The 16,456-nt window shown below is 44.7% G+C and overlaps 1 protein-coding gene across 1 annotated transcript in view; it reads right to left on the bottom strand.

Annotated features, from left to right (window-relative positions):
* GRIP1 (glutamate receptor interacting protein 1) overlaps positions 1 to 15,681 on the bottom strand; it is a 395,387-nt gene extending 379,706 nt beyond the window's left edge. Inside the window, exon 1 of the mRNA XM_087723475.1 lies at positions 15,296 to 15,681. Coding sequence (XP_087579601.1) covers positions 15,296 to 15,350 — 55 coding nt within the window. The 5' untranslated portion in view covers positions 15,351 to 15,681. The remainder of the gene's footprint in view (positions 1 to 15,295) is intronic.
* Positions 15,682 to 16,456: the final 775 nt, after the last annotated feature.

Genomic DNA, 16,456 nt, shown 5'->3' with positions numbered 1-16,456 from the left:
AATTACTTTGGCAAACTTTCAAGTTTCTGTTATATTACTCTATTAGCAATAAAGATGATTCAAGAAACCCAGACAGTTCTTGTTTCCATGTTTAATGCATAGCCATTATGCACTCATTAGTATTTTTCCTTCCATTTCTTTTTTGAGTAAAACTACCATATTCTGACATTTTCTAAAGAAAGCTTTTTCTCATTGCTTTCTTGACGTTACTTTTGAATTTTGCTCGCAATACTTTGGAGACAGTGGTACCATTTGCATGTATAGTAGCTGAAAACTGCTTTAAAATCTCCCAAATGTTGATTTGTTTAATTTTTTTTATATCAGAATTGTAGTTGGCTTGTTACTTAACATTGTTGGTTTTGGTTTTGATTATGTTGTAAATCATCTTGGAATTTACAGTGAAGAAACTATATATTTAAATGAAGAAACTAAATATTAATATATCTGTAAATTATAGAACAATGTGCAATATTATGATATATAGAGCAAATTCAGTGTAAAAAGTCCTAGAACAAGTATTTCTATCTTTTTATCTCCAGAGAAACTCAAGCTATAAATTAAAGCCAGAGAAAAAAGCAAATGGAAAATACTATTTTATTGTTTAAAAATGTAAAAGAAAAATGCAGAAAAGATTGAAGCTCAGAATGGTAGGTCATATATATGCAAATCACTGGAAATATTGACATAAATAATACCTCCTGAAGGGTTTAGGAATGTAAATAAAATGTCTAGGTAGAAGTTTAGTGCATTGCTAACTCTTCCCATGTATTTCTTCAAAATCTGAATCTCTATTACTGCAATATTATGCATGCTATTTTTTATTTAAGCACTTAAATAGTTTTAGCAAATAAGTGACATTAATTTGCAATACATACCCAATAATAGTTTAACATGATGTGGCATAAAAATCATAAATTACCTTCCAGCAAACCCGCTACAATAGCAATCATTCTAAATATTTAGCCAATCACCTTGCTTTCCTCTAAAACGGAAAACACTTTGTAAAAACAAATAGCAATAAATAAACTTACTATAGCATGGGCAAAGAAATCAAAGTATAAAAAATGTTCAAATGTTCTCTTTGAAGGAAAGTTTCCCAACTGAATTCTTTTGGAAAAAATGACCAACATTTCTTCATTTTCATATTGCCAAGTGTTAAAGCAGGACTGGGGAAACTTCAGTCTATCGATCAGATATGGTCTACACCTGCCTTTTCTCAACCCTATCCACCTTGCTTCTGTGCCAATTCTGGGTTAAAATAACTGCCTTCATATGCAACGTAGTTTTTTAATCTCCACTGTTCCAATGAAAGGTTTTAAAGCTTAATTACTAGTTGGAGGAGGGAAAAGGAAAAATAAGGAGACAAAGAACAAAAGGATTAATAGAGAAAAGAGAGTGAACATGGGAAAGAAAGTAAGAGCCATGCAGCCCACAAACTGGTGAACTGGTCCCAACCTCTGGAATACAGCCTTTAGATTGAAAAGTCTTCCCCATCCTGAAGTTTAGAAACCATATATTATCTGAATTGCAACCACTCCACTGCTTGTATGCTTAAATCTTTAAAAAAAATTCAGAACAAACAGACCTATAAATATTTAAACAAAACTAAATGCTGTAAACTTGGGTAAACAAATCTCTACAATTTGAGAGTAGTATCTCTTTCCCATTTTCTTTCCATTGTCAAATATTATTGTTTAGATCTCCAGCTCTCACCAGCTTGTGTGGAAGCTTTCTTTTATTTATCAAGGCTCCCTCTAACATACAATAGTGTTCCATTTCAAGCCCTTGGAAAGAAGGGAGGCTGCTAAATCTTGCTTACATTTTCAGTTATGTATATGAATCTACTGCTTGAAAAGAGCTAGTTCTAAGGTGAAGTGCATAGGATGGGATTCAGAGGGCCAATTTCTTATTCCATGGCTAGGTGGTGGACTCCTTTCATTGGTAACAGCCATAGATTGAACAATAACCTGTGCACAACACTGCTGCTAAGAAAAGCTAATCTGACACACTCATATTTCATCATGTTACAAGGCTTGTAAGATTGTCAGCAAGGATTGCGAAAAACAGCAGGTTGCCTAGCCCTAAAGTAACATAATCCTAAATTTACAATATGAGAGAATATTATGGACAGGTCCTTATTAGGAATAGATTAGCTACCCTGTTACTCTTCAGAACCATAAAAACATTCTAAAAAGCCAATCCCACCCTATTTTTCAATTAAGAAAATATACAGTCTCCTTTAATATCAACAGAGATAGTTGGAAAGTTTCTATGTGGTACAGGTCTAATCTTTTTGTGAACTGCTTGCAGAGAAGAGTTAGCATTCCTGGGCTGCAACCTTCTTTAGCCATGCCATTGGCAGAGCTTATTCAAAGGAAGAGGTTAGATAATGCAACAAATTTGCATGTGCTTTCAGGAAGGGTCTATATAAATTCCTCATCTCTTTTTATTTCTAATAAAATTGGAGATGTAATAGATAAAAGGCTTCAAATGAAATATATTTCAACATTAGAGGCCTTCTCAATATTCTATTGGAAAAGGCCATATTTAGAAATTACATAGGACAGTGGATTTTTATTATTTTTCTCATAAAGCACTACAATTTTCTGGTAGAACTAATCTTGGATGTAACTATGCAATGCCTAACAACCTTTGTATACTTAATATAACAATTCTATTATATTGTATTGTATTATATTATTCTTTGTATTAGTTTTATTGTTTTAAATGTGGTTTTATATTCTGTAAGCCGCCTTGAGTCACCATGGGCAAATAGACAGCAACATAAAATAAATAAACCTATGAACCTGCAAATATTGTTGGGCTATTAAATCCCATGAATTGTAACTAATGACCATGTTAACTGGGACCGTGGTTTTCAAGTCAAATGAAATTAGTGTAACCTATAAATATTACGATTTTGGATGTGTTGCAGTGAATATTGATCCCTCAACAAAATCAACTAAAGTTATGATCTCAGTCTTTCACTAGCTCTGCTTTCCTCCTTTTCTCTCATATTTTTCTTTTATTCTCCCCTCTCTCCTAAGGGATTATTCTTCTCTTCTCATGTGCTGTCATCCAGAAGAATGGATGAGAATGTAAAAGAAGAAACAGAAATATAAATGTTGCATCTATAAAAAAATTATTTCCATTTTTGAGGAAGATAGAATAATTCTGTCTGGAAACTGGGATGATTATCATTACAACAGCTGCTGCGGATAGCTATATTGGATTTCAATAGCCCATTCAAACCTAAATATACCTAAACAAATTGAGTATGACTCAGGGAGTCATGGATCTTGACATACCATATTTTTCAGAGTATAAGACGCACAGGAGTATAAGACGCACGAAGATTTTGAAGAGGTACATTTAAAAAAAAGTTTTTGCCCTCCCCAGCTCCCAAGAGCACTCTGCAGGCATCCCAAACTATCTGCACGCCCCGTTATTTGTTTAAAATGGGGCAGAGTTTGGGAACCTGCAAAGTACTCCTGGGGGCTGGGGAGGGCAAAATGAAATACGTGAGGGGCTTGATCTTCTTAAAGAGTAAGGCTTTTATCGATCTCAAATCCACTTTTCTCTACCCCTCCCACAGCAGGGAGGGACTAAACATCTGTCTCCGCGCTTTTTCCCCCCCCCTTCCCTCAGACTGGGGGTGACAGTGAATCACTTGGCCCAAGGAGTGGCAGTCAGCTCACTTTTCTCTTCAGCGAGGAGGGAAAGACATGCGGGGGCTGCTGACTGGCTGCTGCTGTGCTTGGCTGGGAATGGATGAAGATTAGGTTTAGGTTTAGGTTTATTGGGATTTATATGCCGCCCTTTTCCCTGAGGGGACTCAGGGCGGCTTACAACCACAGGGGAGGGGAAGTGCAAGGTCAAAACAAACACTTTGTGAACAAAAGAAAAATAATAAAACACAGCTTTCATTCAGCAATCAAACACTCGGGCGGGTAATTGGAAGCCTATCCCCAGGCCTGCTGGGAGAGCCAGATCTTGAGGGCTGCGCGGAAGGTCTGGGTCGTGGTGAGGGTGCGGATCTCCATGGGGAGCTCGTTCCATAGGGTCGGGGCAGCAACAGAAAAGGCTCTCCTCCGTGTGGTCGCCAGTCGACATTGACTGGCAGATGGAATTCGGAGGAGGCCCAGTCTGTGCGATCTGATTGGTCGATTTAGGGAGGTAATCGGCAGAAGGCGGTCTCTCAAGTACCTAGATCCACTACCATGGAGTGCTTTAAAGATGGTCATCATTATCCTGAAGCGCACCCGGAGACCAACAGGCAGCCAGTGCAGCTCGCGGAGGACAGGTGTAACGTGGGCGAACCGAGGTGCGCCCACTATCACTCGCGCGGCTGCATTTTGGACTAGCTGTAGTCGCCGGATGCACTTCAGGGGCAACCCCATGTAGAGCCCATTGCAGTATTCCAGTCTAGAGATCACAAGGGCTCGAGTGACTGTTGTGAGGGCCCCCCGATCTAGGTAGGGCCGCAACTGGCGGACCAGGCGAACCTGGGCAAATGCCCCCCTGGTCACAGCTGACAGCTGGTGGTCAAAAGTCAGCTGTGGATCCAGGAGGACTCCTAAGTTGCGGACCCTATCTGAGGGGTATAAAATTTGACCCCCCAGCCTAAGCGTTGGTGTATTAGCCAAATTATTGGGGGGGAAACACAACAGCCACTCGGTCTTATCCGGGTTGAGCACCAGTTTGTTAGCACTCATCCAGTCCTTAACGGCCTCCAGACCCCGGTTCATCACGTCCACCGCTTCATTGAGTTGGCACGGGGCGGACAGATACAATTGTGTATCGTCCGCATATTGATGGTATTTTATCCCGTGCCTCCGAATGATCTCGCCCAGCGGTTTCATGTATATGTTAAATAGTAGGGGGGATAGGACCGAACCCTGAGGTACTCCACATGTTAGGGGCCTCAGGGACGATCTCTGCCCCCCCACTAACACCGACTGCGACCTGTCCGAGAGGTAAGAGGAGAACCACCGCAAAACAGTGCCTCCCACTCCCACCTCCCGCAGTCGTCGCAGAAGGATACCATGGTCGATGGTATCGAAAGCCGCTGAGAGGTCAAGGAGAACCAGGATGGACGCATAGCCTCCATCTCTGGCCCTCCAGAGATCATCGGTCAATGCGACCAAAGCGGTTTCTGTGCTGTAACCAGGTCTGAAGCCGGACTGGAAGGGGTCAAGATAGCTAGCTTCCTCCAAGGCCCGTCGAAGCTGAAAGGCCACCACTTTCTCAACAACCTTCCCGATAAAGGGAAGGTTGGAGACAGGACGAAAGTTGTTTAAGATGGCTGGATCTAACGATGGTTTCTTTAGGAGGGGTCTCACCACCGCCGTTTTGAGTACGGCGGGGAAGTGCCCCTCCCGAAGAGAGGCGGTGACAACCGCCTGGATCCAGCCATGTGTCACCTCCCTGCTGTTAGCCACCAGCCAGGAGGGACACGGGTCCAGAATACAAGTGGAGGCACTTACAGCTCGGATGGCCTTGTCCACATCCCCAGAGGCAACTTCCTGGAACTCAACCCAGAACTGATGTGGCAAATGATCCTCCTGTGTCTCAGCTGGATCTACTGCGGTGGAGTCCAAGTCCGATCGCAACCGAGCTACTTTGTCCGCCAAGAATTGAGCATAATCCTCAGCCCTACCCTGCAAGGGGTCTCCCGCATCCCTCCTATTAAGGAGGGAGCGGGTTATCCTGAACAGGGCGGCTGGGCGTGACTCGGCGGACGCAACCAAGGAAGAAATATATGATCTTTTTGCAGTTCTTAATGCTCGGACATAGTCCTTGGTGCAGGTAGTTAAGAGTGCTCGGTTTACCTCGGACCTATCGGACCTCCACTGGTGCTCTAGGCATCTCCTCCGGCGTTTCTTCTCCCGGAGTTCCTCGGTAAACCAGGGAGCTCTCCGGGATCCACTGACCCGGAGGGGCCGTAGTGGCGCAATCCGGTCGAGAGACTCCGACGCCGCCGAGTACCAGGCGGCAGCCAGAGTCTCCGCCGAACTGTGGGCGAGGGTATCAGGAATAACCCCAAGCTCCGTCTGGAACCTCAAAGGGTCCATAAGTCGCCTGGGGCGGAACCACCTGGTCGGTTCCTCCTCCCTACGGTGGGGGTTTGGCCTCCGGAAGTCAAGCCTCAGTAGGCAATGGTCTGACCACGACAGGGGTATGATCTCATTACCCCTCAGACCAAGATCACACATCCACTGCTCCGAGAGGAATACGAGGTCGAGCATGTGACCCGCTGCATGGGTTGGGCCCCGAATTACTTGGGTCAAGCCCATGGCCGTCATGGAGGCCATGAACTCCTGCGCCCCATCAGAGCGTTCACCGAGCGATGGCAAGTTGAAATCCCCCAGAACTATAAGCCTGGGGAACTCAACTGCCAGCTCGGCTACTGACTCGAGGAGCGAGGGGAGGGATGCTGCAACGCAGTTGGGAGGCAGGTACGTTAGCAGCAAACCCACTTGACCCTTGAGGTCCAACTTTATCAGCAGAGACTCACACCCGACAAGCTCCGGAGCAGGGACCCTACGAGGTAACAGAGACTCCCGGATTACAATAGCCACACCGCCACCCCTTCCCTGGGCTCTCGGCTGATGAAGCACCTGAAATCCCTCTGGGCACATCTCTACAAGGGGGACTCCTCCTTCTGTGCCCAGCCAGGTTTCAGTAATACATGCCAGGTCTGCCCTCTCGTCAACAATTAAGTCCCGGACGAGGGGAGCTTTGTGAACAACAGACCTGGCATTTAGCGACAACAGCCTGAGACCAGGGTCCTGACTACTCGCGCCATCTGGTCTTGGAGTGGGACTCCTAGGGCCGGAAGGAGGGATCTCTGCAATGTAGCGAACCCTCCTTCCCCGGTAATGGCCAGCCCTAAGGTCCCCGCCGTATCTGCCTCTCCCTGTCACGACCGCTATGCTCCGACCCACTCCCATGTCCATGGTCCCCCCAACCACCCCGGTTCCTCCCGCCTTCCCCAGCAGGTCCTCCGAGTCAAACATACTCATTTATCCACTCTAACAATTCCCACGTAAAAATTTAAAACATATAAAATACAAGGGTAACAATTACTAAAAGTGGGCCATTCATTCAATTCCAGCCAGCTCCCATACACTCAGCATGAAGAGGGGTGGGGATCCCTTCCATTTGGATTAATGGTTCCTCGCGGCGGTGCCTGAGCAGCAAAAGGGAAGGATAAAGGAAACAAGACTGCCTTGTCACACACAAACACCCAAATCCACCCAGATCTGTCATGCAGCAAAGAGATACGGTATCTGAGTTCAATGACAGCAGTAGCAATAAGCACACTGCATGACAGATCTGGAGAGATTGGCCGGGGGGGGGGGGGTGAAGCAAGGGAAGAGAACCAATCTCCGCTGCACAAAGACTTTTCTCAGGACCCTAGATCTCTCTCCAGAAAAAACTATTGACATTGTTGGGATTTTGGCTAGTGAAAGAAGCGCGGGATGGAAATGAAATTTCAGAATGCAGCAGCTGCCAGGCTCCAGGAATACGGCGCTGCTGTATTCCGAAGTTCCCTTTTCATCCCGCGCTTCTTCCATTAGCCAAAATACCAACAATGCAAATAGCATTTTGCTCCTCCGGATCTGTCATGCAGTGCTTATTGCTACTGCTGCTATTGTGCCCAGCTACCGTGTGTGTGTGTGTGTGTGTCTGTGTGTAGGAAGGAAAGCCTCCACACTTCAAGCTTGATTCAAAGGCTTTGGCTTTGGAGATTGTTTCTCTTCCCTTCCTCCACCACCCTGCAATCAGCCTGGATCTGTCATGCAGCAAAGAGATACAGTAGCTGGGCGCAATAGCAATAAGCAGATCCAGAGAGATTGGGGGGTAGGGGATGGAGGAAAGGAAGAGGAACAATCTATGAAGACTTTTCTCAGAACGCTAGATTGGGAAGTTAAAAACTTGGAATGGGATACAATCAAGCTTGATTCAAAGGCTTTGGCTCCTGAGATTGCTGCGCTGCCAACGAAAATGCTATTACCGCGAACTACCACGGCAGTTTTTGGCAAGTTCCAAGTGCGGCTTTCTTTCCCAGTTACCAGAGGCTTTGGTATACTCCACCCTCGCCCTCCTCCTCCTGCAAGCAAAAGGTGCCTCAGAGATTCGACGGGCAGCTCAGAGGAGACAATGGCCACAATGACTTCACTCCCCAGTAATGTGAGGAGCTGTTGCCACTGCCACCACCGCCTAAGCCCTCCCGGGAGCAGAGCCAAGCGGGAGCCCCAAAAGCAAAACGTCTCTCTTTTCCAGCCATCACGATCTCTGCAATGCCCGCTTCACCTGCCCCTTTTCCAGGTGACTACATTCGAAGTATAAGACGCACCCAGATTTTCACCCTCTTTTTGGAGTAAAAAGGTGCATCTTATACTCCAGAAAATATCTGATCATGATGTTCATGATGAAGCAGTAAAAGTAGCAGCAACAGTGGTTTGATAGAACAGTGTAGTATAGTGTAGAATAGTGTAGTGGTTCAGGCACTGGGTTTGGATATAGGCTGGGGAGACCCAGGTATTAGTCCTACTTGATCTCAGAGCTCATTGGATGATTATGAGTTAGTCCACATTCTTTCTTTTCCTCTTTCTCTCAATCCAGTCTATCCTCTCAGAGTTCTTGTTATAACGACAAAAATGGGGGAACCAACCCATAAGCTATAAAAACAAAATAAGAAATGCAGCAAATAAACAAACTGTGTACTTAAAATGCTAGACATATAGAAGTAATCTAACACTAACATACATATACATGTTATCATGTATAAATAGCTAATATTTTAATTCCAAGCTCTGAATTTCTCAAGATACCTTATTTCTAAACCACAAACAGGATTCATTATGTATCTGACTCCTATCAGCTTTGATTATCTGTAAATCTAACACAGAAATCTCCAAAACAATTTCATTCAATCTGACTGGAAGGAATATTGGAATGTCAACTCCTCCCCAAACCCAATTCTTTCTTCCTTTCTTCTTTTAAATGTCATCTCACAGGCATCCTATAACTGTATTTAGTTTATGAGGATAAGTAAAAAATCTGGGAAAATTTATACCCTGAATTTTAAAGATATATTATACTGGTAGTTCTTACTTTTTATATGTAAAAGTAATATTTTATTTGTGGTTTTTGATTATCTTTGGTGGGAGCATGGCTTTGATACTGGATCTACTTGACCTCTCAACAGCTTTCAATACCATGGTCAATAGACTGGGATTTGGACTGGGATTTGGGAGAGGGGGCACAGTGTTAGTTTACATTCTTTTTCTGATGTCATTTCTAGTCAGTATTGATCAGGAGCAAGAAGTCTCACCCTTAGCCAGGGGTGGGTTTCAACCTGTTCGCGGCGGTCCCTGCGAACCGGTTGGTCGGCGAACCCGGAAGTAAGTAACTTCCGGGAACGGCGAAGGGCCCAGCCGCCCACCCGCGCTCCTTACCCGGTTTTGACGAGTTCTGCGCTTCCACGCATGCGCAGGATGCATACAGCACCTGCGCGATCCTCCAGGAGCAGCTGGAGCATCGCACAGACGCTAGTATGCATGCGCGCGCCGCACGCGTGCACGAGGACGCCGCCGGCCCCGTTCCAAGCGAACCGGTTGGAACGGGGCAAGAAACCCACCCCTGCCCTTAGCCCTTGTTTTGTGGGGTCCTCTGGGATTGGTGTCCTCTCTGCTCCTATTTAATATTTACATGAAACTGCTAGATGAGAGCAGGGATGAGATATTATCAGCAGTTTATGTTATTCATTGAACATATCAGTCTGTGGCGAGTTAAGTTTAACCTCCTGGTGCCTGGAAGCTGTTGAGGTCTGGATTGGGAGCAACAGGTTAAAGTTGAATTCTGGCAAGATGGAGCAGTTTTAAGTCCAGGGTTCCTTTGGACTTGAGAGAATTACACCATCCTTGGTCATGGATAGAGTTGCACTGCCCCAGAAAGACCTGGTACATAATTTGAATTCTCTTGGACTTGTGACACCGGCATAAGGAACAGGTGAAAGTTGTGGCCAGGAGAGCCTTTGCACAACTGCACATTGTATGCCAATTACACCCATTCCTGGACTAAAGGGCCCTTCTCACATACATTCATATCTTGGCCACCCTGTTTAGTCTATTGTAACATGCTTTATATTGGGGTGCATTAAAAAGCATCCAGAAGCTTCTGTTGGTTCCAAATACATTAGGCCTCAGGATTTTGGACAAATGTGTACATGTGTCACCTCATTTGTTGGAGCTGCACTGCTTATCCATTTGCTTCCAGGTGCAATTTCAAGTGCTGGTTATCATGTTTAAAACCTTATATGATTTGGGGCCAGTTTATTTGAAGGACCGCCTCTCCCCAATCTACCCAACCCATCAGAGCAGGAAGGCAGGGCATGTTGCAGTTCCCAGTAGGAAGTACTATACATCTGGTGAAACCTAAATAAAGAGCCTTCTCTGTGGTGGCTCCCTGCCTTTGGAACATTATTCCTCCAGAGATAAGATTGGCTCACAACTTGTTGGTTTTCCACAAGGCCTTGAAGACACAGTTTTGTCAGTGGGCTTGGGGACCCATTCAGAGCTGCTAGGGAAGCTTGTCTGTTTGTGTTCTTAGTGTTGTGTTGTTTAAACCGTAGGTTTTTAATATTATATGCTGCCTAGAGCAGTGGTCCCCAACCCCCGGTCCGCGGACCGGTGCCGGGCCGTGGAGTACCTGGCACCGGGCCGCGCAGCGGCCGGGGGCCATGCAACGGCCGACTCTTCACTCATGCAGTGCCGTCGCCGGAGGGGGGGGGAGCTGCGCAGGAGCAAGTGAGGCGAGGAGGAAGAATCCCCCGCTACTACACCACCCCCTCCCCGAGTCAGCCATCCCCTCAGTGAATGCCTCCGCCTCTTTCTCCTTTCTCGCCTCAGTCGGCTCGCCTGGAAGCGAGGCGAGGAGGGGGCGGACTATGCGCTGGAAGCGGAGCCCTTGGAGGCCCTGGCGGCTTCCCCGGCGGTCGTTGCTGGCCGCTCTCTTCTTTTTCTCGCTGTCCTCCTCGGCTCAGTCGTCTCCGAGTTGCCCAGGGAGGGGCGGCGTGCCCGGGACGGAGACGGTGCTTCCCCGCCCGGCCTTGGCTTGTGAGAAGGAACGGCGGGAGAGGGAGAGAGAGAGAGAGAGAGAGGGAGAGGGAGAGGGAGAGGGAGAGGGAGAGAGAGAGAGAGAGAGAGAGAGAGAGAGAGAACGTCGGGCAGCCGAGGGCGGGGGGGGGGGTCTTTTGAGGGGAGATCCAAAATTTCGCCAACGGGCATCGGTGAAGCGCGCTCTTTCTCTTCCTCACAAAACACATTTCCTTTCCCCCCACACGTAGTTATTGGCGATATGGACTCTTGGACTCTTACCCAGCCAGATCAGTATCAAACATTTCCCTGACCTCAGCAGAAGCGAGGTTTTTTCTTCTCCTTTCTCTCCTTAATACTGTATTCTTTTTACATTGCTATCCTCTGGCTTATTTAATTTTGCCCTTGCTCTTTTTATCTTTGACCTTGATTAATTCAGCTGTTTATTCCTTAAAATCTACATACAAAATGGAAGGTGGGATATGATTCAGGTGTTGAATTGGGAAGGTGGATTTAAAACAACCCACCTCCCACCCCTGCGCGCGCTCAGCGGGCCACGGTAAAATTATCAAAGGCTGACTGGTCCGCGGCGATAAAAAGGTTGGGGACCACTGGCCTAGAGCACTGTGTGAGTCGGGCAGTTATATAAATCTGTTTAATAAATAAATATGTCATTCGTGAAACAGGAAGGTTTTATCTCAGTAGCTAAATTACAGACATACAGTAGCCACTATAATTCAAATATTTTATACACAACATTTTTCTAAATAATATTTATACGTTTTTCCAAATTAAAAAAAAGATTAAAATTGTTTCAAATATCTGTAAATTATTGAATTAGAATTGAGGCTGTGATCTTAAATAGCTCTAAAATCCAATAGGAATATACACACGCACATATTTAATTCAATTAAAAGGCTGAGTTTAGAACTATAGAAGCAGAATAGTATTTTCCTCCCAATGAGTTACAATATTTCTGTTTTTGTCCAGGAAAAAATGTTCTAAAATAAGTCAAACCCGAACAAAAACGTAAATATGTATCTTCATTTTATTATTATATATTTGGTATTATTTTTAATTTTTTTATTTTCAGTATAAATTGGCAAATGTTATGTAAATGCATAAGCATTTTTTTCAAGGCAGAGTTAGTGATAGGCAACTACAAATTATTATGAGAAAAAGAACTTCAGTAGTGAACTTCAAGCTGGCTGTTGAATTATTTAGGGCTCTTTCTTAGGTGTTAACAATGAAATGCAACTCAATACAGTACTTTCATCCAGCTGACTGAATTTGTTGTACTGAAAATTATATGGATGGAATTCATTCTCTCTTTCAGACACCTTTTTTCCAAGCACCAGTTAAACACATTTTTTCATTATTTCAGTTTATTGTATATCTATTGCCCACAATAAATATACATATATTTGAAATAAGGAATACTTATTCTTTGAACAAAACAAGTTGGCTTGATTTCTAAAACTTATCTTCACAATAAAAATATTATGTACTAACAGCAGAGGGAGTTATAAGCAAACTGGCTCTGAATCAGAATTTCACTGTATTTATAACTGTTTTCTAAGTTAACAAACACCACAATGAAATTGGATTTTCATTTCATGTAAACTCTAGCTATTTGTCTGAGGGACTTTTTAATATCTTCTCTCATCATCAAATCCTAATTCAACACCAATTTATGTATTTTGATCATTTTATCTATTCCTTATATAGATAATGTTATATTTCAGTAGAAAGAAAGAAAAATCATTTAAAACAGCACTGAAGTTTTTCTACACTAATTAATGAAGATGGAGCATTATAAATGGAATTATCTCAAATTATCTCAACTATTCATTTATACAAAGGAGAAAAATATAACAAACATTGGTAAAATGTGCTATGGTAATTGCATAAATACAAAACAAAAATTAAGCAAAGGTGATAAACTGCTTAAAAGGCTTATACCTATTGGTTCTGAACAGCATATAAAAATATAGCCAAAGCAATTGTTGAACCTCATTACCATAATAAGAAAATAAAATAAAATACAGTATTATCAATCCTGCTTCTTATGTACAAAATTGATTTATTGCCTTTACTTTATAGAAATCTTTTGGAATTTTTTTCTCCATGAAAAATTAGCTGTATCATTTTGTGATGTTATGCTCATACATTTTTTCCAAACAATTTAACTTCATTCAAATACATATTGTTTTTTTATTTAATTTATTTTAGGATGCCAATATGGATTAAAATTCAATACATTTAGTTTGGGTGGAAACAAATAGAGCTGTAATGATTACCCTGTAAATGAAATTTAAATAAACTCCCTATCTCATTGTAGTCACATCTTAGAATAACAGAGTTGAAAAGGGACCTTGGAGGTCTTCTAGTCCAATACTCTGCTCAGGCAGGAACCCTATACCTTTTTAGACAAATGGTTGTCTTACAATCCAAAGATCCCCCATATTAAATGAACTGTACATTTTTATCAGTAACATATTTAAGCCTGCAGAGACTGTATATTATACCACAGCCTAAATTATGGAGCTCTCACAAATGTAAATATTACAAGCACACAGTTTGTATAAAGTAAACCCAGTGGCTTCTGAAAAGCTGTTTGAATGAGCAAAACATTCAAAAGTTTGTTGATTTTGAAAAATCACCAGAAAACATCAAGGCCAATGTGTTACAATTATACAATGCAGTAAATAACCAAAGCAACCACATATTTACAAACAATATTTGCTGCAGTCAATTTGTTTTTCAATAACTTGGCTTACAACCTTCCCCACCATTTAGTAAATCACACTGCAGCTATTATTGTTACAGTAAAGATAAATTATGAAACTTTTTTTTTCAAAAAGTTTTAGCAATTCCATTTTTTTCCTGAAGATGAGCTCTATATGTAATTTCTTGTAGGTATTTTGCATGATTTCTGAACAAGCAATAAAATCTACAGTCTTTGGAGATAAATGATAGTTTTCCCAATTTAATCAATACCTATTTTTACTCTTTCTGATCCCAACACATGGTCTTTCTTGTCAGATAGTTTTTAACGTGGATGAAGCACATAGCTCAATAATAATAGCAGTTAATGAACATTCTGCAACCTTCCCTACCCTGCTTAATAAAACATGCTAACTCCATAACACTTAAAAAGTTAAGTAGAGCCTATTAACTGAAATATTTAAATTTACTAGATTTTCTGTTGGCTACTTTAAGGCTATGGATACAGAATAATCTCTTATTTTGGGATAAGTTTTTATTGCATGATGGTACAAGAAAGATTCCAGCTCAAAAGCAGGAGCATAATTTCTCCAAGATTCAACTTTAAAAATCAAACATTTAGGATCTCGAATATCTTTTAAAAAGAGGGATTCATTGAAATGGTGGAAAATCTAGAAATCTGAAGTTTCAGAAAAGCACAAAATCATTGTTTCCTTGCTACAAAATCTATCCCTATAGGAAGCAAAACCCCAAGAACCCCTATTCTGAATTCCATAATTTGCCCAGCACCCTGTTAGAGAGTATCAGACGCCCTGAACCAAAGGCCAATCCTTTGAAAGGAAAATCACAAACCAGAACGGAGGTACTTCAAACTCTCCTCCCTCGTCACCCACCCCAAAAAATCAGGACAATTTGGACGTCTCGTTCCAATTCCCTAACCAAACGTCGCTTCTCTCTGTCCATCTTCACTAGAGCATGGAAGCTATTAGAGCCCCCCCCCCGCCCCATCCCCAAAGCAGAGGCTGAAACTTTGCCGAGTCCCTACACTTCTCCAAGAGATGAATGGTGCTGGTAGAGGGAGGCCAGGCTCAATGGAGCATTGGTCTCAAGGAGCAGCACCCACTTCTCCCCGCCCCGTAGGAAGCAAGGGACGAGGCCCGGCGAGGCGAGGCGAGGCGCCTAAGCAAAGAAAAGTTAACTCGCGGAAGAGAACGTGGCGCCCCCTCCTGCTTTAGCAGCCCACAGGAGCCTTTGCCGAGACACTCCCCCGTTTGCTGGCAGCTTGCCTCCCCACCTCGCTTCCCTGCCTCCTGGAGGGGAAGGAGAGCGCGGCACAAGGCGGAGAAGCCCCTGAGGGAGGGGGCCCGAGAGGGGCGCCGAGGAAAGGGCGTCCGGGTCAGCTCTGCCCTGCCCTGCCGCGGCGCCCCCGAAACCCTCGCGCTGCGCCCCTTGCGCCCCCTCACCTCTCTCCTGCTCGGCTTGGAGGCAGACGGGGATGTTCTTCTTCCAGCCCGGCATGGCTCCTTCAGGGCTGTGGCTGCTGCTGCTGCTGCTGCTTCTGCTGCGGCACTAACAACAGCAGCGGGGAGCACATCACAGTCCAAGGCGGCAGCGGCGGCGGCGGTCCAACCACCGGCCCCTATTCCCCCGCTTGCGCTCCCGGGGAATTGCGGCGGCTCTTCTGGGCAGGAGAAGCAGCGAGGCGGAGACGCGCTGGGATTGCAACGCTGCCTCGGTTGAAGGAAGGCGCTGCGGGGGAAGAGGAAGGAAGGGTAAGGGGGCGACTCCGCACGCTGGCGGGAGGAGGAGGAGGCTCTCTCCGGTTCAGCTGGGGACATACGCGCGCAGAGGGGTGAATGAAACGGAGGGGGAACGTCGCTTGCTTCGCCTCGCCGTTGCCAGCAGGTGGGAGTGCTGGAGTTGCCGGCTGCACAATGGACGAAGGGCGGGAAGGAAGGAAGGAAGGAGGAATGAGCCACTTGAGCTGCTTTCCCTGGAGACGCCTCCCCTCGATGCCCGGGAAGAGCGGGAGACAGGCGCCCCGGAGAAGAAGGAGCCGCGGATTGAGGAGGAAGTCAAGCCCGCCGTGCGCGCGCGCCCGGTCCCTCTCGCGCCCCACGCGCAGTCGGGAGCGAAGTCGGCCAAGCGTTGGGTGGAAGATGCATCCAAAATGCACCAGGCGGCTTGTCCGCAGCCCTCGTCTCGTCTCAACGCGAATTACTAAGAGAATATCATCCCTTCTCCCTCCAGAGTCCCGGCTCTTCCCTCGATCTCTTTTCCGGCACCTGAATCCCAACTCTCATTCGGTACTACTGTTTCCCGTGTAGTTGGATCTTCAGTAACAATTGCACCTGCATTTCTGTTCATTTGAACTCGGAGAAAATCCACAGTTTAATCTAGTGCAATCCTGCTTTTGACGAATTTATTATCCTGCCTATCTGCTCTACAGGTTTAGCCAGAGTACAAGTTCAATTAAACCAACCATAGAACACACACGACATAAAATTGCTGTGTTAGTGGAGCCAACCCCGAGGATCAATCAAAGCTTCTCCCTCCATCCAACAAGTGGATAGGATTTTTGCCCTTCAGATCTTACTCACTCTTTTCTTAGTCCTACTAAACTC

This window comes from Thamnophis sirtalis, unplaced genomic scaffold (genome assembly GCF_051295495.1).
Source record: "Thamnophis sirtalis isolate CommonGarterSnake01/CBP01778 unplaced genomic scaffold, rThaSir2_p1.2 scaffold_9, whole genome shotgun sequence".
Lineage (NCBI taxonomy): Eukaryota > Metazoa > Chordata > Lepidosauria > Squamata > Natricidae > Thamnophis > Thamnophis sirtalis.
This window is presented reverse-complemented; position numbering and strand designations above follow the sequence as displayed.